The sequence below is a fragment of the Amborella trichopoda genome, chromosome 4 (assembly GCF_054954075.1).
Source record: "Amborella trichopoda isolate Santa Cruz 75 chromosome 4, AtrichopodaSantaCruz75HAP2 v2.0, whole genome shotgun sequence".
In the NCBI taxonomy this organism is placed as follows: Eukaryota; Viridiplantae; Streptophyta; class Magnoliopsida; order Amborellales; family Amborellaceae; genus Amborella; species Amborella trichopoda.
Genome location: NC_142339.1, coordinates 7,455,415 through 7,483,149, shown reverse-complemented (window position 1 = coordinate 7,483,149; position 27,735 = coordinate 7,455,415). Strand labels below are relative to the sequence as shown.

The 27,735-nt window shown below is 36.6% G+C and overlaps 1 protein-coding gene across 22 annotated transcripts; it reads right to left on the bottom strand.

The window, feature by feature from the left end:
* Nucleotides 1–48: 48 nt before the first annotated feature.
* On the bottom strand, nt 49–27,735 carry LOC18421759 (NAD(P)-binding Rossmann-fold superfamily protein). Of its 22 annotated transcripts, none has more exons than XR_016054023.1 (13): nt 27,580–27,735; nt 26,994–27,067; nt 25,403–25,445; nt 25,168–25,240; nt 19,854–20,001; nt 17,474–17,686; nt 15,784–15,918; nt 11,970–12,104; nt 11,511–11,726; nt 9,028–9,241; nt 8,405–8,529; nt 2,807–2,864; nt 49–363 (listed from the first exon to the last, which is right to left on the bottom strand). XR_016054023.1 is itself a non-coding variant. In XM_088864715.1 (12 exons), the coding sequence occupies exons 4-12, from the start codon at nt 25,215–25,217 to the stop codon at nt 253–255; spliced, it is 1,191 nt and encodes a 396-aa protein (XP_088720841.1). In that variant the 5' UTR covers nt 25,218–25,240; nt 25,403–25,445; nt 26,994–27,067; nt 27,580–27,735; the 3' UTR covers nt 49–252. The 22 variants fall into 22 exon arrangements, 7 of the variants coding, with proteins under 7 accessions (XP_088720841.1, XP_088720842.1, XP_020517827.1 ...); XR_016054022.1 differs by having other exon boundaries at nt 8,405–8,525; XR_016054024.1 differs by lacking the exon at nt 9,028–9,241 and having other exon boundaries at nt 8,405–8,525.

The window sequence follows — 27,735 nt, the reverse complement described above, 5'->3', positions numbered from 1 at the left end:
TACCCGAGAGAATAAATGGACAGCATACTCCCAAAGGTGCATACTGTCTTTTAGCTTTAAATATTATCCTTTGAAATTTGAAATTGAAATCGATAATTATGAGGGAAAATAAAAAAAATGTTTCCCCACTACATTATATAATATTTAGTTTCCATGATTCTCGCATTGAAAATTCCTAATGACATGCTAAGAGCAAAGGGGGGAGAGAGAAATAACTGATAATTATATATGCTGCTGCGTGCCTGATAAGAACTAGAGGCCAAAGTCCAAAGCAGCTCGCTCAAGGACATGAGTTACCATTGAGTAAAAATCGGGCTCCTTCTCTCTTATTTGATCAAGGGTCGTCGATTCATGCTCTTCTGCCTATACAGACCAGGTGTTCTCTATGAGGAACAGCACAGAACAATTGCAACACATTCCTCAATAACGATAAGCATGAACTAGATATTTTTAGTTCTCATGATTCAACAAGATTTCCTGATCCACACGTGAAATTGTCTTCCCAACTATTTTCATTTCAAGAGAGATGTCAGCTACCCTAATAAGCCTTTTCCTCAGCTAAACATTCAACTCCAGCCCAAACATCACTCTTTTAAGAGCAGACTGCCCAGCGCCTAGGCGGTCAAGAAGGCCTATGCCCATCGCCCAAGCTTAGGGGACCAAAGTTGGGCCTCAAGGATCGCCCAAGCTTAAGGGACCAAAGTTTGTCCTCAGTCCCTGATGTCTGCGCCCCGCCCGAAATGAGTTTTTTTTTATTCTAGAGTTTTTTTTAAAATATAAAAGCTTTTAAGGATGTGTTTTACGTTCATTTTAAACTTAAAATGACATGAACCCATAGAGAAAAAGAAACCTCCACCAAACTAAATTTAGAGAACAAAAAAAAAACCTTCAAACAAACTAGATTTTTTTATTTTCATTGGATCATAATGTTTCCCAAAGTTACGAAAATGGATCCAGGCATCACCCAGGTAGATAAGATTTAATATTTAGTTTTGGAGTTTTTTAATCCTATTAGACCGTGTTTTTGAAAAAACATTTCAGAGGTGGGAGTTTGGAGTTTGGAGTTTGTAGTTTTTTAATCCTATTAGAGGGTATTTTTTAATATGTCAACACCAGAAAACATCTCAGAAATGGGAGTTTGGAGTTCGCGTAATACTAAGTGGAAAACTTTATTTTTTAGATTGCTTGTTTTATTTTAAGATATCTTCTTTAGGATCTAATCGAGTGGAGATCTGGGTTGAAAATATGGATATAACCCGAATCCAAAAATTGCATTAGATACAATTATTGTGAAAATTATACAAAAAGGGGCATAAACAAGTTTAAAAAACATCTTGCCGGTATTAAGGGGGATGTTGCCCCTTGTAAAAACGTTCCTGAAGGTATCAGAGAAAAGATTAAGCAATATATGAGTTCTGTAAAACAAAAACAGGAACAAAATCCTTGTCATTTGAATAAATCTATTTTTTGTTCTTCTAAGAAATGATCCCGATTGGAAATATGGTCAGAACTCGAAGCCAAACGATAAAAATTGTATAAAGTGTAATTTTTGTGAAAAAGATACCGATGGGGGTATCAACCGATTCAAGAAACATATTGCATGTATTAAAGGGAATGTTGCTTGTTGTAAAAAAGTTCCTGAAGCTATTCGGGATTAGACAATTTCTAAATTTAGAAGAACCAGAAAAGGATAAAAATGAACATTATTCTATGGAAATATCTTCTCCAAATTCTTCTAGAAGTAGTAATCCGGGTTGGAAGTATGGTTATAGCCCGAATTCGAATGACAAAAATTGTATTAAATGTAATTATTGTGGAAAGGATACTAATTGGAGAATTTATTGGTTCAAAAAACACATTGACAGTATTAAAAGGGGATGTTGCCACGTGTAAAAATGTTATTGAGGCTACTAAGAGGAGATTATACAACATTTGAGTTCAAAGAAACACAAAAAGAGAGAAAAGGGTAGAGCAGCCAAGACTCTTAGGGCCTCATCTGCACATAATAAGAGGGAGGTAAAAAAAGAGGAGGAGGAAGATGCAGATTCAGAAGAAACAGATGAGGACGAGCGTTATATTAAAGAGGGAGATAACTCTAATGCTGATGGCCTCAAATCTGATGCGTATGATGAGGCTTACCCTATTCCTTCTAATGATGATGATGATGATGATGATGACTGAAGAATGAAGAGTTGAAGACGATTGAGTGCTTGACTCTTGATGTTGTGTGTTGACTGTTGTGTCCTAGATTGTATATTTTTTTTGAATTTTTGTATATTTTTTTTCTCATTGTTAGTTTCTACCATCGAACTTTTGTGTATCAGACTATCAATGTATGCTTGTAAGGTTTTAATGTTTTAGCATTGTATGAAAATATGGATTATGGTAATCTCTTTTCAACTTCTATCTTCTTCTTTTTTTCAACTGGGCCGCCCAAGTTCTGGGCGCATGCCTAGGCATTGGGCGGCCTAGACCCCCACGGCTGCCTGGGTGCCGCCTAGCCCTTTTTGAAACAATGAGCCCAATTGATTTCTTGTTTTACCCTGTGTGTGAGTGTGTATGTTTGTAACCATGCAAAAAAACAAAAAAAAAAAAGTGTGAGAGAGAAACTAAAGATGCATACCCTTGTACCCATGCATACAAGTGTGGTTTTCAAAGTAGAACGTGATGGACAAATGCTTCCCAAGACAAATAAGATATAGGTGTCAGCTATGCCGATACAACAGATATGGAAGTTGCTATTACATGCACCCCTAGGAGTATGAAATGAATCACTTCTTACAGGCAAGAGAAGAAGAAAATTTACCTCTTGGAATTTCAAAAGAAACAAGTTTAACACAGATGCAGGCTTTGACTGATCCCACCTGGATAATTCAAACTAAATGAGAGATGGTCTATCCTCTATAAACAATAATAGCTTCTATCTGCATGTGACCAATAAACAGGAAAGACTAGCATAATTATACGACTGCCTCTGTTATATGCAACTTAAACATAATACAGTGGTATATTTTCATAGATAAAAACACTCAAGTTTCTCGAAGAGGGTGCCTTGAAATGCTACAACGAAGATTAGATGAAGAATACAAAAGGAACAACTATTATTCACTCCACAAGAAGGAAAAGAATAGAGGTGCCTACGGTAATCAAGATTAAGGAAATATATGTCGCACAGGGAGTCACCATTAACCATTCACTAACACAATTAAAGCTTTAGGTCTGCATTTGTGTTAAAAACCTTGCATAGTAGAATCAAAGACCAGGGATAGATAAGTTATTTGAATGCAACTACTTGTAATTATAAATAATGCTGTGATAAAGCAAAAGGAGAAACCATTTATGAGCCGAACGATGAGGTCAATAATGGCGTCTCTAAGGTTTTAAGCAAAGATCTGGAAGCCCATCAAATCAAACATTTGAAATGCTGGAACTGGTGGGTGAAACGAGGCAAATAAAAGTAACTTGTGTAAAGTAGATACTTCAATCCCCCAGTTTTCAAGTACGAAAAGTTCAGTATATAAAACAATATTTGCCCCTTACTAATATAAATCAGTATGCATATAAGTTTGCCCAGCAAATATGGCCTTGGGATACAAGAAAGTAGAGGATTGTAAAAAATTATCTTGTCAATATAAAAACACAAGTACTGAGATTCTAGAACACCGGAACAGCCTTTTTTTCTAGAAAGAAAATTCGTAAAATGGTAGAATGCTTCTTCTTTAAAGGAGGAAAACAAATCCCTATTTATAGAGAAAAAGTGCCTTTCCAACCACTCCATGTGACTATTCAAGTACTTGTTAAGCGAAGTGTTCTGACTCTTCAAATCTCAACCATCAAAACGATACATTTGTTGCAACTAACATGTAACAGGATAGCCAACAGTGACATGGCCTCTTCGGGTTCCATAAACCTAACCATCCCGCTCAATACATCACCCCGATATCAACTACATGTTCTACCAGTCGCAGGAAAAGCACATTGGTAGAACAACATGTCTTCTCTAGTGGAATGTCAAGTACCAAAGCCAAATAATAGGAATGCTGCTAGAACCACTGAAGGCTTCACCTATAGCAACAAACTTTATAACTGGTAGAATAACATGCCTTCTCTAGAGGATTGCCAAGTATCAAAGCCAAATCACAGGAATGCTGCTAAAACCACTGAAGGCTCCACCTATAGCAGCAAACGTTCTACGAACCATGAGCCCAACCCACACACATGCGCGAGCTAGGGACTCCTCTTGCATCAATGCGAATGTGCAAAGTGCAAAGTGCAATATCAAGCTCCTTTACACAGTCACGTGCACATGCGCATGCGTATTCGCCGATTCTCGTGCTCTATATAGGCCTTCTCTCCCTTTGTTTCTTAGAACACAAGTGTAGAAGATAAGAGGCATATTTAAGCATGACTTTTTTTATCACATTCTCTAATGTGGGATAAATAACCCATAACTTCTCTATCTAGAAATAAGACAAAACACACTTTTCAGACTACTATAGTAAAAAAAAGATATTATTTTGAAGTAGCACGGTATTTTCTAAAGCAAAATACAACAGTTTCCGTCACTCATTCAAAACAATATGAAAACATTAGGCCACACATGTCCAGTGTTTCAAAAAGGGCCCGCCTAGCACCTAGGTGGGCTAGGGGGGCCTGGGTGCATCGTCCAGGCCTAGGCAGCCTTCCTGGGCACTAGGTCCCCAGGCACCCAATGCACGCACACAGTGATGTGCCCATGCCCTCCACCGTGGTGCACCATTATATATATATATATATATATAATCCATCGTCAGTCACACATTTGCATCGTAACTAACGATCTATGATAAGAGACTATGAAGACGTTTCAACTTGAGCCGAAACTCTGGGATACATATACTCTCATGGCCCATATATGCCTCTCCACATATACTGGAGGAGTTTTGATGAGATGCAATACGTCTCTCTAGCATTGAGCGGGCATTTTTTGCACTCTAAACAGGGGGGGGGGGTTTAGGGTTTTTTGTGTCCTAAACCCTTTTTTTTTTACATATTAGAGTAAAAAAAAACCCATTTTTTCTTTCCTTTTACATTGACTGGTTAAGTCTAAGTTTTGAAATTTTGATCCAAACATTTTTTCCCCCCCCTCTAATGTATAGAGTATGTACTATAGATTGGGATGGTAATCATGGTAATGGTATGGAGTGTATCTATTATGGATATGTGTTATGTCATTATGAGTACGGGTTAATAAGAAGTATGCTCTATGGTGTTTGGGTTGAGCATTGGACTATGGAGTATGGATTAATTGGTTTATAATTGATGATTTGTGAATTGTGACATGTGAGTTTGTGACTATATGATTATTATATTGTCCTTGTGGTTGTGTTAGTACTTACTAACTAGTAGTCTAGTCTACTAGTAGTGTAGTACTGAATTTGAATGTTGGATTATATTATCCTATATTTCCTAATGTGTTATTAACTAATTGTCCAAATCTCCAATACTTTGGTTTGTCTTAGGAATTTGGATGGATTGAACATAAAAAAATGTATTAAGAATGCCTCAGTATGCATTTTTACAAAGAATTTGGACTTAAAACAGTTTTTTCAGACAACTCCCACCCCTATTCTTCCACCTAGGACGCCCAGAAATCTGGGCAGCAGCCTAGGCGCTCGGGCTAGGACCCCCCGGCCGCCCAAGCACTGCCGACATTTTTTCGAATATTGCATATGTCATTCACATACCACAAAGGTATCTTTCGATTTGAACATCCACTTAGTGAATACACTAGAAAGTACATCAAACTCCATGGTAGCTTATATCCAACATACCGGTAGCATAACAAAGGACATAAACAGTCTTGTGTCTATATACTACCAACTCGTTATAGGGCTTGAGCTTATATCCCAATTCCAAGAGCGCTCTAGGAATGAGTCCAATCTCATAAGAAGCAGCCTCACTTCCACCATCCTATAGGTGAGTCTATCAAGGGTTCCCCCTGTATATTAAATGCCCCAACAAATACCAGTTATACACATCATTAAGAGCAATGCTCAACTTCGTCTCACACATGCATCACTAGACTTATCTACAGCATGAATCTCCCTAGAATGGGTACTTACAAATCACTTAATCGTGTCTAATGATCTACTAACCACACAAACGGCTTGTTATTACCATATTGTATATCGATCTCTTAAGGTAACAAAAGACTAGATTGAGTTCCCACCTTTGATGGTTACTTTATGGATTTTAGTCCCATTCTATCCCATTGATGTCTTCCCTCATAAGGCTTTCAGTCAAAGGATCAGCCAAATTCTCCTTTGATCTCACAAATTCTATACTTAGCACTCTATCTTTTATCAACATTTGGACATAACCATGTCTGTGTGCAATTTGTCTAGATTTGCCTTTATAAACATAGTTATTTGCTTAGGCAACTGTGGCACAGTTATCACAAGTAATTGTGATCACCTGTATCGGTTTAGGCAATAAGAAATACCATTAAGCAAGTTTCTCCACAAGCAGAATCTAATGCGATGAACTTCGACTCCAAAGTAGATCAAGAAATGCATGTTTGCTTCTATGAGCCCCATGATACCACTTCAACTCCCAAGGTGAATACCCATCCAAATGTGGATAGTGAATCTTTGAGTTCCATGCTCCAACTCCCATTACTATATCCTTCCAACACTGTGAGACAACTAGAATAATATATGCCAAAATTGATAGTTCCTTTGAGATGTCTCAAAACTCAAGAGATTGCATCCCAAAGCTATCTACTTGAGCAACTAGTGAATATACTAAGTTTACCCACTGCATATGCAATATCAAGCCCGTATGCATCTTGTTGCATACATCAAACTACCAATTACTCTTGCATACTCAATTTGAGAAATACATGTCCCTTCATTTTTCATTAGCTTTATGTCAATCAGTTTGAGTGAAAGCTTACAATCAAAACACTCTCAAATTTATTGAGCATCTTTTTGATATGGTAGGATTGGGTTAAAATTTAAAACTAATGCATCATCCTTTCTCACTACCTTTTACCAAGTATCACATGACCTATCCTAGATCCTTCTTATCACAGTTAGCTCCGCGGAACCCTTTAGTTTCCTCCCTAATTTCTAAGTCAGGGCCAAAAGTGAGCAATTACAAACATATTACAGCACACATTGAATTAATTCCCTTACTATACACACACTTGTCTACCTCATTTCTCTTGAAACCATTCGATAATACTATACTATCAAATTTCACATGCCATTGTTTTAGAACCTGTTTCAGCCCATACAAAGATTTGACCAATTTACACACTGTGTTGTTGGCCTGGTATAACAAACCCCTTGGGTTGTTCCATATAAATTTCTTCTTTTAATTCACCATTTAAAAATGTGGTTTTCACATCCATTTGGTGAATAATTAGATAGTTAATTGAGGTAAGAGTAGCACATATATGGTAGATATTATTACAACAGGAGTATATATGTCAAAACAATCTATGGCTATATGCCTTCCTTTTGTTTAAAACCTTTGGCAACTAATGTGGCCTTATACTTGTTAATAAACCCATCGGCATTCCGTTTTTCCTTTTGAAAATCTATTTATAGTCAATGGGTTTTAAAAAGGGTGTCAAGTCTACCAACTTCCACATCTTACTAGCAAGAATAGAGTCCATCTCACTATTTATGGCCTCTCTCCAAAATACAGCATCATATACTAATGCTTCACTTAATGAAAAAGGTTCTTCCTCCATATTTGAAGCCATGAGTGTTTCAATCAACACTTTAACTTTATTTTGGTTAGCCACCACTAGGTTGATATAACAATCAAGTGTAATTATACGATATATTTCTCTTCGCTCTCTTAATCCTCGGTTCTACAACCTCTTCAACGTTTCATCACAAGTTTCTTGTTCATTTCTTCTTGGAAGAGGATTAACATTTTCTGGTTCACTAATGAATTCTTAATTTGATGAGGTGCAAGGGGAAGATGGAGATGATGAAGATAATGAGGCCACTTAATCAAAAGTTGGTGACACAAGGACCCTGAGAACGAGTACAAGCTGTGATGAGAGTGGGCATCAGAGCTGGTTGGATTGGGAGGGGCTACAAAAGTTACCCAATCGTTATACTCATTCCTAAATCGCTACGGAGATAGTCGAGATGACTATGAGTGTCACATCATTCAAATTGGTTGTAGATTGAATCATTTGGCATGTATATTTGTAAATACCAATAAAAGAACACATGATCTTGAGTTGGAGTACCTGCAAACGGGTAGAATGTTAAATAGTTCATCTATCATGGGTATTTGATAAATTTTCCTAATTTTTATGCGATAAATAAAAGCAATCCGTACAATTAATAAAAGCATTTTCTTACTATAAAAATTAGCAATGATAAATCCATCTCATTACCTGACAAGAATTAGTTCATTAACAGACCTCCACATTCCTCGTCCTACATCTCTCGCTAATTGATCTCTTGCACTCCGCCCGTGCCACAATTCTTTTACAATATAAACAACTTCATCCACATCTACCTTTGAGAATGCAATGGAAAATGAGAATTCACAATCAAACTGAGCCAAAAGCAGGACTCTATAGTCAAATACTAGGCATCCACTAGAAACAAAAATTTTACACCTAACATCTTCTATTTAATAGCATTTTGCTATGGAAATATATTCAATGAGCGCAATGAAGTTTTGTGTGAAGCTTCACTTCATCTCAGCCCCCCAATGTGAACAAGGGATAGCTGGGGCGCAACATTTCTTTTCTCAAGGCCAATTAAAAAATAATAATGGACATTATGAGGAAGAAGGATACACCCTAGTCATCCACCAATGAAATTGGGCAGTTGATGAATTTCACTTAATGTTATAAAATGAAGAAAGACAAGATAATTAGATGTGTGCTATAGACTAAAATCTACTCTCAAATTTTACATTCGAGTATGAAACACTTGCACAATAGAAATTTTCCATGATTATTATTATTCCTGTTCAATCTTATTCTATATGATCAATATTCAAACTTACCCATTTTTCTATCTTATCCATCTTTCTTTCTCACATCGATTCCCTCTCACCAAGAGCTTTTTTTTTTCCTACTACGCTCTTGAAATTTCACTATGATTATATTTAACATCATGCTTTGCACAGCCTGTTATGTCCTTGCCGAAATCCTTTTCTAAAATTAGTTGGTAATGGATCTTGAACTTGTTTTGTGGTGTCCCTCTTGTGAATCCTCTTCCTGCATCCCAAGACGGGTGAATAATTCAGATTCAACTGCTTAGACAAAATGAAGAAAAACTGTTTGGTTCCATTCAAGTTGTTCGTACCAAATAGCCTAAAGGCGAGTGTTACAGTGATACCCCTGTTTTCTTTTGGTGGGTTCATGTCGAACATGTCAATACTTAGTCCATATATTTTCAGCTGTGTTGGGATGTTTAACTGAAGTGTAAAAGACTCCTGACCTATTTTAGAATTTGAACTTTGAATGGAGGAAGAATAAAAAAAAAAATGGTGCAAGATTATAAGAAAAAAAAAAAGTGATTTCCTAGGCTATTGCTTGCAGATCTCACCATATAATAAGGAACCAGACTCAATACTAAAAGTTCTAAATCTTGAGGATATCAAACCCCAATTTAAAGTCATGCTACTGATTTAGCTTGCCATGGAAAGAGAAAAGGAGAAGACAATTTTACCTAAATCATTCCCAGAGAAAAAAGTGGGGTGGGACTTGATAACCCTTCACCATAGAAATAAGAGGAAGGCTTAACCTTCTCCCAAAGTGGAAGAGCCTAGTCCTTTTCCCTTGAGAAAAAACAAATGGGTAAAAGATGATGCATGACTTTTTTATTTCTATTTCTATATTTCTATTTCATAATCTTTCATATATTACACATTCAACTATTTGTATTGATGTGTTCACCATGTTAGCTTTCGTGATTGAATTTTTGGCACCAGAAGAATGCATCAGACACGACACTGAAACGTGTCAATGTCTCCGTGAACTACTAAAGGCCTATAATGCTCTTACAGCTAACAAAAACTCGTTCTATTTTTTTTCTTGGTTTGCCAATGTAGCTAGAGTTTTCAGGAACAAAGAACTCTCCCTTAGCTAATTTTAGCCTCTAGGTACCTTATAGAGGCAAACCCTACTTTTTGTGCAAATTAAGAATAACATTTTGATGTGCACCTTTCATGTTGAACCATTTAAGTCACAGGTTTTATTGTGCCTATGGTTAGTCTTGAGCTTAGTTTGGCCTTAGACCCTCCGATCATCACATATCACTACGGATAATTCTCAAACTTACAAATCATAGCTTCTTGTTAGAATTTGACTTTTGATATTCCAGCCTGAAACCCTTCACATTAATTTTATTTTGATGTTATGAGTTAGATTGCAAATGGTTGTGATTATCACTTATAACATAAAGTACATCAATGGAAAAATGATTGAGGAATGGTCTTTTAATCGATTAATTTGTATTTATAGATGATTGTACTTAAAATGTTTTTTATTCTTAAAAAATTTATTTTCAATCTATATTTCTGAGGGAGAATAAATAGGAGTGTGAATTTTGAATTCATCTCCATGACTCCTTTTTCCCTCCAAATCTCCTAAAAATCTCTCTCTAAGAGAATGAGCAATTTTAGAGTTCCTAGATCACCTCTTTCCCCATATTCCATTCTCATTCTCTATCTCAAAGTACATTCATTAAATCTATCCCCGTCTCAAAGTCAAATCAGTTCCTAGATCCCATCTCATCTATTTCCCAATATTTTAAATCTCTTATTTAAAATAATAAAATTTACAGACTAGAATATTAAAAATTGTCTTAAATAGATGCTGTGAATAGGAAATATTGTAAGAACAGTTGAAAAATCCAGTTTGTTACTTTGTTATACCATGGTATAAATAAAATGAAAAAATACAATAAAAACGAAAATCACAATTAAAATTATGAAAAATAAGATATAGTAGAACTCCATCTCATATCTTTCCTAATATTCAAAGCTCTTGTTTTAAAATAGCATTAATATTCCAAAAATAATGAACATTAGCATTTTAATATTAAGAAATTTGCCATTTATTAGTCGTTACAAAGATGAAAATTTTCAATAACAGCTAACAAAATCCAATTGCTTCATCCTGGTATATATTAGATAAAAATAAAATGAAAAACAAAATGCTTCATAGTTTAAAAATAAAAAAGGACAAAAGCTGTGTATAAGACTTTGTGCAATGCACATGCCATTCGCTTGTTTTCTCCTATTTTCATATTTTAGTTGGAAAAAAATATTCCAAATTCTCCCCTAAATACCCTCGAGCACTAAAGTTCTTCTCTTTCCCAAGCAAACAGAATCAAGATCTGACACTAATTTCAAAATATAGAACCAACTTAATCTCAGAAAAGTATTACAAAGTCATAGCAACCAATTGGTTAACGAGAAAGCAACATCACTGAATAATTATGAACCAGCCATTTAGCATGTTACTCCAGTATGATACATACCTGAACATGCATCGCAGTGCCATACAACGTTTCCTCGTGCTCGACTAGGCGTTGATGAAGAGCTCGATAGTGGTCCACATCCAAATTCACCACCGGCTCAGTGTGAACGCTTAACCCAGCCAGCTGTGTCAGAACATGGGATGCCATCACTTGGCCAAATATAGCTGGAACAGTTCCCATAACTGGTATAATGCGAACTCTGAAGCCTGGTACAATCTAATAATACAATTTAATCACAGTGAGTAGATATCACAGAGTAGGACAAGGATAGCTTAAAGAAATAATTATTAAGAAATATCCCATGTGAAACAATTCTATAATGAACAAGCACGGTCAATAATGTTTTCTGAACAATATTTAATAATAAAAATTCGTCTGATGCTATGTAGAAAATTCAAAGCTGTAGGCAACAAAAGTCATGCATCTCATTATGGAGAAAAAATTTATAATCCCCTTTACCTGATAATCGGAAGGATTCTCTTCATCTCCACTTAATCCTTTAAAGGGGAGCAGCTTTGCCTTGGGCTTCTCCAGAGAGAAGACAACAGTAATTCCACCTTCAATCCCATAGTCCCTCCTTAGACGATGTCTGACCTGTCCAACAATTACTTTTCAAAAATGTGACCAACAAAGACACAAGAAAATGAGCTCTATAGTCACAATACAAGCAAAACAGAATATTACTCCAAATCACCAATTATGCACAAACCAATGCTCCATGGTGCCAACAGACATGATAGGATGAAGTAGAACAATTTCTTGACTGCCAAAAACCATGCCATTGTGATTATTTCCACGGCTATGAGGGATCAGATTGGTGGAAATTTGATCTAAAGAATCCCTGTTTTCCACTATGGAGAGCCATTTTGTTACAACCAAATTTAGACGGGTAAGATTATTCCATAGCTAATTAGCTATGATGGATCAGATTGAGGGACAATCAATCAAAGAATCCCCATTGTCCAATATGGAGGAGCATTTGAAACTGAATTAGAAGGGTGGGACAGGGGACACATTGTAGAGATTAAATTTTAGATTTTAAAAGTAGAGATTCACACTTGAATAACATCCAACAAAGAGAACTAGGTTTCTAGCCTATGGACTTTTCACATACGATTATGACTCTCCATAGGGCTACCAAAGGGCAGGGTTTTCAAGTCTGAACTTAAGGCTCGCATGCTGGGACTGGGCTGGGCAGTAGAGGTCTGTTTTAGTCTCAAAACCAACCTGAAATTAAATAGTTTATAGATGTAGACTATATATTATATAGTCTATGGACTATAGTTTTTGGACTAATACTGTTATAGTCCATAAACTATAATCATTTTCATATATTTATTATAGATTTTTTCTTTTGAGATAATAATTATATTGTAAATCTATAAACCATAGTTGAATATTTTAGTCTATTCACTACATATTATTTATATATTATGGTCCTTCCAAAACATAATGAAATGCACTCCATCGAATTTGAACTTGAGTTCTTCTCCTGATCTCCAATAAAGGGCAGCAAGCTCTACCACTATGAACATCATGTAGTTGTTTGGCACAAGCTGCACAACAAATTAACTATAACATAAACAAATTAGTGCCCTTCTCTTTCTCCACAAAATTTCAGGAAATTTAAGTGAGACAAAAGGTGAAAACAAGAATTAAGGAGCAGGAGTTGAAAAGGATGGAGAAATGGTTTAATCAACTTCTCTAGTACAGAGAAGAAGAATTTATGGCAATGAAGGGGAGTAAGCATCATCAGAGATCAAAGAAGAGGGCAAAGCTTATCCAAAAAAGCTCACAAGTGAGCCATCAAACATTGTACTTTCTCTCTCTTGTTTCTTGTTCTTCACACTCTCTCTTTTGTTTCTCCTCCCATTTTTTCTCTCTACTTTGTTTTCTTCCAAAATCTCTCTATCTTTTTTGTGTTTTTTCTTTTATAATTGTCTTGGGAGGTAGCCTTGGAGCTTGGCTCTGTGACCAGTCTCAGGAGCGTTACAAAGTGAAAGAGAAGTAGAGCAGTAAGAGGTACTGAGAGAAGTAGAGCAGTAAGAGGTACTGCTGTTGGTTTGGTCTGATCTGATGAATTCTTTTGTCTACCCAATCAAAGTGAAATCTTAATTTTCATCCTCTCTCTTTCATATTGGAATTTGTTTTCTCTCTCTCACTCCTTCCCTCTCAAATTGTGTTTGTTCTCTCTCTTGGTCCTTTTCCCGTCAATCATTCAATTCGGGCTGGTATGATCTGTCTTTTCTAATACTCTCTCTCTCCATCCCCCAGTCTCCATATCTTTCTCTTCCTCTCCAAAAACTAGTCTTTTTTTTTCATTTGGGATTTTACTCTTCTTATCTCTCTAAAATCCTTTTTCACCCTTTTAATTGGATTTGGTGACTCCATCTCTCAAAGCATGGCGCTTCCTCACTCCATCTCTTCTCTTTTGTACCACACGGCTAGAGTGAAAGAGGTAAAGAAAGAACGGAGTTGTAAAGTGGTGTCTAAGTTTATCTTCGAAATGAGTTTCCAGGCAAAGATACAAAGCCCGCTGAGATGGGGCTCAGGCCTTAAACTAGGCATTCGGTCCAAGCTGGGCCTAGCCCCAAAAATTCATTTCAGACCCCAGCCGGGCTTTATTGCAGAAAAGGGGCGGCAAAACCAAGCCCTGGCTCTCTAGCAGTATTGTGGGCAACCAGTAAACTTGGTTGGGTCCAGGTCTGTTGGACCCAGACCTAACCCACCACATCCATATATGGATACGGATCGGGTTGACCATTCCTATTTGCACCCATATATTCAGGGTGTTGTGAACAACTCTGAGTAATAAAACAAGTCCCAAAGCAAGCCACATGTGATCAGCTTTTATCTAGTCGACCCAATGGCATCCAAAAGCCTCCATACCAAAAAAGATGCAGCCAAATCTTGCAAGCATTTCTGATGAAAGGAATTACGTTCACGATAGGAAATTGTTGCCGATCGTCCTTAGGATGCAACTTGCTATTATGCATGGGATTCAGCCTTTTCTGGAGATACCTAGGAAGTTGTAGAAGAAAAAAACCAACTTGCTGGAGATACCTAGGAAGTTGTAGAAGAAAAAACCCGAGAAGATAAAAGATGATTGTTTTTGTTAGGAATCAGCAAGGATAAGCCAAAACAATGTTATTTTCTGGAGCATCAACACCAAGTATTCCACCCAAAAATTAATATCATCAAGAAACGAAATTTTCTTGAAAAAGAAAATTTGAGGGTCTACCTTACTTAAAGGAAATCCAGGTGTATCAACAAACAAGCTTGCCAAGAAAGAAGGTACTTCAGAAGGCCTTTGTATTGCATCATAAGTGTTGTAAATGCAATTGAGAAGTAATGGAACAAAGGAGACACAAGAGTTTATTTCAGGCACGAGAAGAAAAGTTCACATAATTAATTGATTGGAAAAGTATAATAGGTAGAGAAAGCAAATGTGCCTTTGTAAAATAGGATATATAAATGTTAATTTCTAGATGACACAGTTGAAGGATGATGGATCGTTAGAGATCCATACCTTTCAGAGAGGTAGAATACAAGGAACACAGGCACAGGCTTTGATAATCTAGACATTAGTTCATTATGGAATGATGAGGAAGAAGAAAAAAGCAAAGATAGTCATGCTTTAGGCATGCATAGTACTGTAATAAACAAATAATATGTCAATGGGAGATCACCATTAGCTGTTGATAGTGGCAGGTGGTAAATAGATAAGGTAAATAGATAAACAACCATAAAAATAGATCATGGAGAAAAAAGCATAGGCATAACCGATGTGCACATTCAGCAAGTCCATTTTTTTCAGGCATATTGGACATAAATGTTCATGTGAAATCCATTTTGGAAAAAGTCTTGAAACTAATGTGAGAGATATCAACCAAATCAAATAACCAAAGTTTGACTTTTAGAATTTGAGTGGAAACCATTCCAAACAGGATCTCCAATATTGATTTAACAACATGAAGCTTCCAAGTGTAAGATATCACTAGGGATGTCCTTCAAATTTCACAGGGTACACCATACACAGGACGGGCATCCACCTTCACCTCTCAAGATGGATGACGGAAATGAACTGTTGCTCCAAGTGACTATCCATCATCAGAACTAAATTTCATCTCTATCATCAGCCGCTGCAGATGGACGATTAATAACAATCGAAGTATGATAAAACATACATAGAATGTGTATGCAATACCTCCCCTTTAATCAGTGTGTCAAATGAGAACTGAAGAAACCCAGGTCAATTATGGTTAGTACTTACTGCACGTGATAATGGATCCACAGATGATTGACTCAAATCAGCAATCCGAATTCGAGTTGGATCTGCTCGAGCACCTGCCCCTGTTGCAGAAATGACCTTTAGATTCCTTCGAACACATGCACCAAGCAGCGCCACCTGATGAACAACAGATTCAGCTGTTTTTATTCTGAAAAATAAAGAACTCAACTGCAACAAAAGTTCATGGACCCCATAATGTCAGATCTAAGCATGAACAAAAGATTGGACAATAATACACAAGGCCACAGTTCCACTGGAAATCGGTGAATTGCACTAAAAATGTGACATCGAGAAAGTATGTCATAATCTAACTGGATGACATATCCTATAAGGAAACTCACCTATCTTAAGGAATGAATATTTTAGAATGTTAGAGCCAATCATACGTCCGTAATGGATGATCTCCAGAGAGTGATATTCTAGCACAGCTAATTCATTGTGCCATATAAGAGCTTCTTCGCAGCACACCCAATTATACCAATCTTAGCCTATTTTCCATAGAGTTAGTCTCCATAGGTTGGTAAAGAATATCAATCAAAACCAACAAGAAAATGCCTGGAGTTTCTTCGAAAAGTGAGTCTCCAACAATAATATCTCTTCCAAGCCAGTGTATGGCATCTAGGAAGCCACTCGTGATGATAATTAGCATGGAAAGGACCCCCAAATAAAAGACATCTCAACCAAGATGGCTTGTGTTCCTGCTTATGTCATCTATAGCTCCAATGGACCCCAATAAAAACTTCATAATCTCCATACCATTGCAGTTAACCCAACTGAATCCATAAGCCAAGTTTCTTTTAGACATCAAATCAAAGTTAAAATATTTAAAGTACAATGAGAAGGTTATGGGCATTTGAGACCTAATCTTGGTAGTGCAGACCTTTGATCATGTTCAGCCATGACAGATATATATCAACCACCTTTTTCTTTGGGTAGACCAGTGGAAGGACTTGAACCTGGGATATACCATTTGGACGGTTAACACCTTAACCAATCAAGCCAGTTGCCAGTTCCCATGTTAACCACCTTAACTCTCACCAAAAGAGAATATTCTACATGATGAGCCCTCGAAGACTCCTCCATACTGCTATAAATAAATACCCACTACTTAGCAACCTCACTTTCTGATTATTAACTTCAGGCAAACAAGTCCACCACATCATCAGCACATCAACATCCATTCTAGTCACAGAAAGAGTGGATAACAAGTTCCAATAGATACAAGCACATCTCTGAATAAGATGACAGAATATGTCAATTTTATTCATAAGCCACCAGCATCGACCAGTAGACATCCCAGACATATTGTAAGTCAAATCATATTTCAAGAAAAAAAAACACAAAAAAGATATGTAGGTACCCATGCACATGGTACATACACACAGGCACAGAGCTGAACACATTTTTACCACCCATTGATTGTATTGATGGATAACCGAGTAAAATTATTGCATGCATCTATCTTTTCCTAGCCACATTATTGATAATTATATATACTCACTAATAGAATTATTCAAATTCACTATCAAATAGTAAAATGCCAACCAGTGAAAATAACATCCGAAAACATAATCATAAGGGGTAATAAATTCAGTTATATGTGATATTCCAATAAAGAAAGGGATGTCCATAATCATAGATAAAAGAATAAAGTCAAGGGTTGATGACTAACCTTGGTATCAATGTTATCAATGCAATCCAGAACAAAATCTGGCCGGCCACCTAGGATTTCCTCCTCAGTAGAGACATCGTATAATTGCACTTTAGCCTCAACTTTGCATTCAGGAAATATTGATGCAAAATGCTTTTGAAGACACAACGCCTTTGGTGTTCCAACATCATCTCTAGTGGCAACAGCATGTCTGTTCAGTGATGAAAGAGATACCTTTGGAGACATAAAATTAACTGTCTGTGTTACATAAAATATCATGGTGCTCCTCAAATTTCCAAAGAGAGAATAAAGTATTAAAGCACTACCTAAAATTTAATTAAACCTCCATGGCACTATCACTCAATAAATATTACAGATCATTTGCCCAAAAAAGGGAATGTAATAATGCCAAACTAGCATCTAAATCATGAAAAGTAAAAAAGGCTAAGCAATATTAATCACACAAGTCAATCCATTGTCGGAAAATACTGCCAGTTTCCTTAATAGTCAAAGGTGCATAACTCACACAAGTCAATCCATTGTAGGAAAATATTGCCAGTTTTCTTAATAGTCAAAGGTGACTATTAACTATATATGTAAGTTGGAGTAGGTTGTAAGTCGAAATCTATTTATTAGTAACAACTGATAAATCATAACACAATTGCACAAGCACAATTCCAAAATTTCAAGATCAAAATGCACAGGGAGAAAATAAACAAATAAATGTGCAAGGAAAATAGTAATGTGTATACATAGGGAAATTTATCAAATATTCAAGAGGTGTAACTATTTGACGTCTCACCCATTTTTTTATTTGATCCCTAAAATCCCATCAAATGGCACATAATCATGAGTTAGAATAGTTGACAATTAAGGTGTGCTTTCATAAGTGAAATTGATGGAGGGGGAAATTCCACATAATTTTTAGAAATTGAAAAAGAAAAGCTTAGGCTTTTGGAACCTTAGCTTGGGGTATGGAGAAGAAACCCTAGGTTTCTTTGAATTATGCTTGTGTTTGGCTTTGTTTCTTGCTAATTTTATTGTTCCTTCAAATTCTCCTACATCAGAAATGTTCAATAGTTGATACTTCAGATGCCTTTTGACAAAGTTCACAGACACAACACATAACACACAACACACTCACACACACGCGCGCGCACACGCACACATACACTGACACACACTCACACACAAACAGATTTATATATATATATATATAACAAAAAAGGTACAATGATAATCATGTTATTATTTATAGCACCACTGACAAAATAATAGCATATATTCCATAGCAAGATATGAAATCATCATGAAAATTAAAGGCAACATCAATATTAAATAACATTTTATGGTTCAATTTTAAATACATATTTAATCAGTGCCCAGGATTGCACATAAAAGAACTTAAAATCTTTCCCTGCATAGCAAGCATCAGAAGTGAAATCAACACCTCGGGTAGGAAGTGTGGCATTTTCCATTAAGGTAGCAGCACAAGGACATGCTCCAACTATATTTTATGTTCATTAAGCTTAAAGAGACCTAAACTATGTCACCCAACGCAACCACAAGGCATGAGACAACCCATTGCAATAGCAAACGCAATCGACCCAACATTGATTTGGAGATATAAGAGAATGACACTGTTTTCTGTGCATGGCCTGCAGAAAACCGTTGTGTACAGCTACATCCTAACCCTCCATCAAGAATCACAGCCCAAATATCATTGTCTAAGATGGAACCAGGATTTTTTCAAACCTGGGTTAGGTGGGCATGACATTTGATGGACAGTTAAAATGCAGCTGGACACTAAGATTAAGTGGTCAGCCTTCGCACAAACCATGAAACTATTCATGCATCCAAATAAACCCATCAAAGGCAAGGATTTTTAGAATTGAATTTTCTGATGCCCACTACGGCAAGATAAATTATCAATTTCTGGCATGTTGTATGCATGCAATGGCAAAGGACATAAGAGAGGTTCTTTTATTTAAAATTGTCCAACAAGCTCTTATAGTTTCCAACCATGGTCACTCCATATCTATGATGTGCCCAATGCATGCCAATGCATTTGAATTGTGAGAATGTTTCAGATATAAAAATGCACAAGCTACATCAACATTATAGGGATAATTAAACCCAACTATCATCACACATAATGACATAATTTACAATATTTCCAAACCGTCCCATCCACAATAAACACAAAGATATAATCTATAATAGTTCTCAACAAAAATATGGCGTAACCATTACAGAATGTTAGTTCAGCAGAGACCTCACAAAGAAACGAGGATTTCATAGTTTTTTGGGACTCCAAACAAGTTATGATGGTCTCATAATCAGTGAGCATTACATTTTACATGTTCGGATAAAATAATTGATAAAAAGAATGGTTGCAGACCTGATCGAAATCAACGAGCATGAGCCTGCCTACTCCTGATCTCAAAAGCATGCCAGCAGCATGGCTCCCAACTCCTCCTAGACCAATTACTACAACAAATGATTCTGTGACTTTTTGTTGGGATTCCAGGCCAAAGAATTGAATATTCCTGTTAACAAAAAAAGAAGACATCACCAATCATTCAAGTGTGAGGAAAATCACTAAACAATAATTTATACACGGACATATTTTAAAAGCATACACACCAAGTAAAGCGTGGACCTTTCAAAACCCAAACAACTAAAAAAGGCAACCATAGAATAGAACTCCAGATATAGAGCCATGCAACAAGAAGACAGAATCAGAAGGCAAAAGCATAATTGATGTCCAGAAAACTCGTAACAAAGCAGTTCTGTTTGAGAGGAAATATTGTCTGCTAAAACTTTGAATGCCCATATTTCATGTACCACACCTAGACATTTTAAGGAGTAAAAATATCTGAGTAAAACATAGGTGTAAAGATAAACACCTGCCCCTAATTCAGGCATCCAAGCTCCTGAACTAAGTTTTTAAGTTACCTTTTTTCTGAATTTTTCTTTTCTGTCTTTAGAGTAAGGGAGCAAAGGAAAAATCTAGAGCACATGTAACAAGCCCCAATAGGATAACTAGGGATTTCATCCATGGATAAAAGAATATCTCATAATAATGTCCACTGAAAATTTTCCACGAAAGTCATGATTCACGATAAAGACGTGGCAAAAGTAACACTAGATGCCAACCCAACACAACCCTCCTCCTTTCTCATCCAGGCTTGGGACCAGCAAAGATGAAGTTAAATTTCGCACAAAAGTATCCAACTGAAAGTCATTAAAGAAGTAATAATAATATTGATAGTACAATGATAGCTGACGTACACATGGCTGGACTCAGGATATGTGCTAGCATGTAAAAGATCTGCAAAGAAGCACAATATCTAAAGTCTGACATAGATACAACACTCGTTAAAGTATCCATGCATCATATATGCGAACTTTGAGATTGTGAACATTAAATCAACACTTATAGTGCAATGACAAATGCTTAGGAGGACTAAGATCAGAAAATGTGCACTGTCCACAAAATGCCAATCATCAAAAAGACCAAATAGCAAAAGTAACAAAAAGAAAAAGAAGGGTCTACAACACTAACGTCGTCAATTGATCGACTAAAATGGACCATGTAAGAACACACTGCACCACAATTACTTAACCACTTCCATAAAAGAAATAGAGAGCAATTCTGACAAAGAAGCCATCCTGGTGAACATATGGGCCTTCGAGGTCAGCTAGTACTTTGGCATCAATTGTTTAACAAGATTTGAATATAGTCACAAATCAGAGTCCTCTTAGCAAATAATGAATGACCACCTTAATTGAAATTCACAAATTGCTAACTCTTGAAGGAGTACTAACCTTAAAGTCCAGTTGGACCAGGATCATCACGGAACAAGTGCAACAAGGCCTTGCATGGACAAATTGCTGTAATCTAAGCCACATGATCCTGCCGAGTTCTGCCAAACTTCCAAACAGCATGTACTCCGGCTCCATAGCCCAAGCAACTGGACAACTTGTCGTGTTTCAAAATAAGGAAAAAAAATCTTCCCTAAAGGTAAGGAGCCCCACCAATAGACATCTACCCAACTCCTCTGTCAATGGCGACAACTCGGAAAGCAATTCCCAAGGAATCCATGCAATCCTGGAGCACTAAAAGGTTCCAGATGTGGGAGGTGTAACCAAGTGACACAGTGCAACTTTTAAAAAATTTCATCAAAAAATGAACAAGCACTCTTTATTTACGCTCCTATATCTCTGTGGTCTTACACATGCTTGCCCTGAAATTTTGATAGATTAGGTTAGACATAAAAATACAAAATAAAAGTATATCTTGCCCTAGGAAACGTTGCTGCCACATCCTTAAACATGTGCACCAAAAACAGCCAATCCTGAAGGAAAATCAGCACACCAGAATATGCCTAGAGTCACCCCCAAGAAGTTTAGTCTTATACTCTTACTCATCCATCTCTTGTCCAACCATCATGAATTAAGGGCTTACAATGAACCACTATACCTAGGAGGATTTCTAGCTCCAATACTCTTCCATTTCTATGTGGAGTCCAATAGAACCTTCCTAAGAAACTTCCACTTCCAATTGGATTCCATAACAAGCTCCAATCAAATTTAGATCCCTCTAAGATTATGTTCCTAACCATAAAAGAATTGTTTAACCACCAAAAGATTTTTCAAAACATTTTCTAACCACCTACCACCTAGAAATATTGGCTACCAAAGTACTAGGACCCCATGAGCTCCATGCACCTCCTAGGACACATAGAGGCCCCACACTCCACCCTTGACCTTTTGAAGCCACATGGCATCCATGGCTAGTGGGGACCACATCGGTCATGTGGCCAACATGGATATGAAACAAAGCCAGAGAGTAAGCCATATCCGTGTGAATAGTAGGCTCCACACTGATTCCTATGAAACAAAGTAACAACAAATATTTTATTTCAAAAATCTCTATTCTTTCAATACAAAATTCACTCAACAATATTTAGGTTGTTAAATATAGCAAATAAAAAAAATTTCCTCAATGAGCCTTTGGAAAACCTCTTGACTAGAGTTTGCTAGCACAGAAACAGAATCCTTCTACCAGATGCTCTGTGACTATTCTATACCACATCTAAACCTCACCACATCGACCGAACCACGAGCCAAAGGTCTCCCATGCGAGAGGCTAATAATTGGCCTATCGAAGTTGGCCAAGGCAGCATAGAAATGCCATAGTCCACAAGTAGCCATAGATTCCACATGCTTTCCCAAGGACAAGTTTAGGGTCCAATACACAGATCAAAAATACGAGTATAGGAGCTTCCAGGTTATCTCCTTGTGTAAGGCAGTCTCTCTTAGGCACATGTATGTTAACGGTCACACACGCCAAATAAAACTCCAAGATCACATAGATCCAAGACTCTAAGATTACACAGATCGGAGATTTTCTATGATCGCATAGATCTAAGACTCTTTAAGATCACATAGAAAGGCAACTAGCAATATGCATGTTGTGTAAGATTCCATTGTCGACGCTCAAGTGCCTCAAAAGCGCTCCCACATCCTATGTCACATGAGCCTCTTTCATCTCACGGCTGCAAATAATACCTGCCAACCTAGCTATGCCAACCTCGACAGGGTACCTGTGGACCCTGTTTGGTGATGCACATCATGAGACCAAAAATAACCAGCCTCAAGTTCACTCATGTATTCAAGGCAAGAGTTATGGATTGCACTATGTCCCAGATAGAGCCCAAGTCCCTAATGCGCAACTGTAGGTACCAAAGTAGAGCACACTCGACCCAAACTAATATTAATCCATAAGCATAAAGCATGAGGACATATAAATGAGGAAAACTTAACAGGGCTTTACTCAAAGACCAAGTGTACAGGCATTTAAAGGTAAGGCGCACCACCAATAGACATCTACCCACCTCCTCTATCAATACCATTGACAACAACTTGGAAAGCAAGCCATCCGTACCAAAACCTTAGAACTCATCATCCAGTCTTCACAACTAAAAGAAAGCATGCCAAATTTAGTTGGAAAAGTTATAGTAGGAAAGAAATCAGAAGTGCTATATCTATATTTCGTGGCAATCTTGCAATAATTGTTTTCACGATTAATACTCTCTCAATAAGTTTATATCAATGTTTTAAAATGCAACCGCATCAGGCGCTATGTGTTGGGCAACGCATCGAAAACCCCCGCATATGCGGTTTGGAGAGATGCGTCCCCATATGCGCCGCATCTCTCCACATTAGAGATGCATCCCGCATCTCACCGCATCAAGCCAAATAATCTTCCACCATTTTTTTTCTAAACTGTATCCCTAGGGAAGTGGTAATAAGGTCATTTTGACCTTCAAAAATTTGGGAAAAGGGTTTGGGGGAGTATTAAACCCCTCAAACAACATTTTTCAACCACATCCGTGGCTTTTATTGGATCGATTGAATCAAAAAATAATAATTGGGTGGAAATTTTATGTGTTGAAATTCTTCGATTTGTGCATTTGTTGATGCTTGGTTGTTGATTTGTATCTTTTGGGTGTTGATTTGAGGAAAGGGTTTGGGGGGATTAAATCCCCCAAAAAAATGATGATTATATTGACTCTTCTTGAGCTTGATTTTAGATCTCTTTAATCTTCATGGACTTTTAGTTTTTAGTATTTTGTAACTTTAAAGTTTGTAGTTGCAAATTTGTGCCTATGGTTGTTGATTATTGAATGTTTTATGAAGCTAGTTTCAAATTTCTAGTTTCTATCAAGGGATAGTGGATACAGAATCTCCGACAGCTAATACTTTTGGAGTTAATGAATAAACTAAATACCTACTATCACATATATCACCTCCATATTTTTTTTCTATGCATTAACCTAGTTTTTTAGATTTTTTAGAATTTTTTTATATTTATTGACCGCATCGCCGCAATGCACCTGCACTACCGCATCCCCCCCCCCCCCCCCCCCCCCTCCACCACTTTTGGTCGCATCCTGCATTTTAAAACAATGGTTTACATTATTATATATTTCTCGAGTTGATAAGGTTTATGATATAGAATCATCTGCGAATATGTCCGACAAAAAGACGTATTTTTTTAAAAAAAAAGAAAGGTCACATTTACACACACACACACATAATCTCTCTCTCTCTCTCTCTCTCTCTCTCTCCCTCTCTCTCTCGCTATATATATATATATATATATATATATATATATATATATAGATAGATAATGTTAGTAATATTTGTGCAGGCACCCAAACAAAAAAAAAAGTTCTATGACTGGCCAAAAAAATAAAGCCTAATATGGCCTCAAGCACAAATTCCCAAATCAGAACCATTACATAGTCTTTTCTATCAAGAGTGGAATGTTAATATAGCATTATCAGCAGCATAAAATCCAACTGAGGAGGCAAGCTCAATAATCTAGGTACCACATAAAACAATAACAACAGGGGAAATTGTCAAAATGCACCTAAGATATTAATTATTTAACATTTCGCCCACCTATTTTGATTTTAATTTCAAAGTACCACTCAAAATACACACAATTTTGAGATGGAATTGTAGAAAAAGAGTAATGTTAAATAGTTAAAAAAGTGATGTGTATATTCAACAATAATAATAACAACAACAAAAATAATCTGCTCCATGTAACAAGAAAAACAATTAGTAGAATTAAATTGATAAATATAAAACCAACTACGAGTGACCACAAGTAGCAGAAGTTATCACATTACAATTACCTTGTAAGTTGTTCAGAAACTATTTCATCTTTCAAAAGGTCCAAACTCATCAACCCCTGATCTCCTAATCTTCCTGCTAAATAAAATGTTTTAGTTATTATAGGGCAAGTGTCAGTTCCTATAGTAAAATTCTCAACCCTCAAAAAGAAAGAGGTCAGAACCCAAAGTAACATTTTTAAGCATCAAACAAGCTTCTGAAGGTAAGAGAGACCAATAAAGGAATGAGAATAGGGACCTGATTGAAGAATAGTTCAGCAAAACCAAGCAATTAGGAGCCCCTGATACAGTTGATTTTGAAGTGTGCCCATGTCAAAAGAAATGAATATTTCACAAGCTAATTTAGGCTTCTAGCAGTTGATATTTCCATAAAAATTCATAGAGGAAGCTAGGAACTAATCCTTTTGCATATATCCCAGCAACAGAAGTACAAGTACAAAATACTAGCCAATCTTTCTTATCCCTCAATGCAAAAGAAAGTTCAAGTCCATGACTTCCACAAACAAACCATAAGGATCCAGCAAAAATACAGCCATGCAGCCCTTGCATTGGAACGCCTGAGTCTACAAAGAAACATATTCTTGCAATTCTTAAGTCAAGATGCTTCTGCAAAGGTTGTTCCCATGAATGGTGTAAAACACTGCTCGAGACAACGCCTTAGTGGTACCTCCGGTAAGAGGGGTGGACACATATAGCCTCAAGCCTCAGTGGCTTAGGAAAAATTTCTGAGGGCAAAATTCCAAAACTCCTGCCCCGTTGTGCGCTAATCCTAGACTTTGGGCAAAGAATCCCTCCAAGTCCCAAATTTCAAACATTTTTACGGATTTGAATTTTTCTATATACAAATTGGCATAGATGATACAGCTACTAGAATTTGGCAATAGTAACTTGATCTTTTGGATTCAAATGTTGTATCATGATACATGGATGATTATTCTGAGTTGTTTCTTAATGGTTTATTTCTTCGGCACTACAGCCATAAATGGCATACTCTTACTATGTATAATTGTATATTCACTCAAATAATCATATATACATTCTTGCAACCTCACATGCACAAACAATTACCATTTATGCACAAAGTTGACAATATGTACGATAAATATCCTTAGGAAGAGACATATATAAAAATATTTTGGGGATAAGAGGTACTTTTCAAGTTTCTACCACAGGCCGCATCCTGCTTAGACAGCTGCAGTGATGCCACTTCATACATTTTAAACATCATCTTGCTATGCCAGTCCAGTGTTTATAACATGTCCCAGACATCCACATGTGAATATTGAAGGATAAAAAAGTCAAGCTCAGTGCTAACATTTTAATGAGAGCAGCCCAATTATATAAAATTATCTTCAGGCTTCATTATTGTTAACTATTTAGAAACTTGAGAGATTCCAAGAATCGAACATGGCCGAGATCAAAAACAAGAAAATCTATGCTTCACAACTTATCTAAGAATAAAAAAGGAATTACTTGGAATAGATTAGTACCTTTTCAGCTGGTAATTTTTTTGATAAACCTTTCAGCTGGTAATTTAATATGAAAAAATCATAAACAATCCTGTGCCTCATATGGCAATTTAATATGAAAAAATCATAAACAATCCTGTGCCTCACAAACTATCTAAAAAGGTTTGCTATAAAATAAGGAATACATTTCAGCTGCTAATTTCATGTGAAATGAAACAAGATACCATCTCAAAAATAAAAGGTACAGGAGAAAAGAAAAGGTACAGGAGAGCCAAGCCTTATGGCATAAGCATAAGGACAAGCTTCTATAGCAAAGAAAGTAGAACTGGTCTTGGCTAAACCAGAAAAAGGAGGACTTACTATTTGCATCATTATTGTCAGGCGAACCAGACAAATATACTTTTGTGTTACGAAATCCGTGGAATCCTGCCCTTCTGCAATACATGAGGATAGGATACAGAAATAATCGTCTTTAGAAATTGAAATATTAATCATTATGTAAGTAAAGCATTTTCATTGCGAAACTAAAAAGTTACATCTTTTCAAATGGATAATCAAAATGAATATTTTATCACCGTCATGACATAAGATAAGAGAAATGGACTGCTCTAAAAATCATGACTTGACGTGAACATTTCAATTTTGAATCACGTATTTCTATTTTCAGTTCTAGATATCTGGACGTGTTACTTTATCATCCTTGAGATTCACCATACATTGCTTTTACATGCTATAATATTTTCATCAAAACAAAAGGTTGCTCCAATTATATCTATTAGTTTGATTTATGGTCATGATCTGCCAAAAGAATCATAATCACGATAATTTTCCCAATTTAATCGGTAAACAATGTCTCGATTGCAAAACATCTGAGGCTTTTGAAGTGTAACAGTTTAATCTCTCAAAGAATACTGAAATTCTAAACTCTGGAGCTTGCAAATAGTACCTTGAAAGAAGCTTGTAAAGGGCAAGGCTTGCAGAACAGCCGAGCAGAGCCCCCGAGGCAATTAGGGTTGCGCTCTTCCATCTTTCTGCCATGTCCCTGGAATTTCAAAGGTTTCTCTCTCACTCTCTATTCTGAGTGTCCTCGTTTTCATGTCAC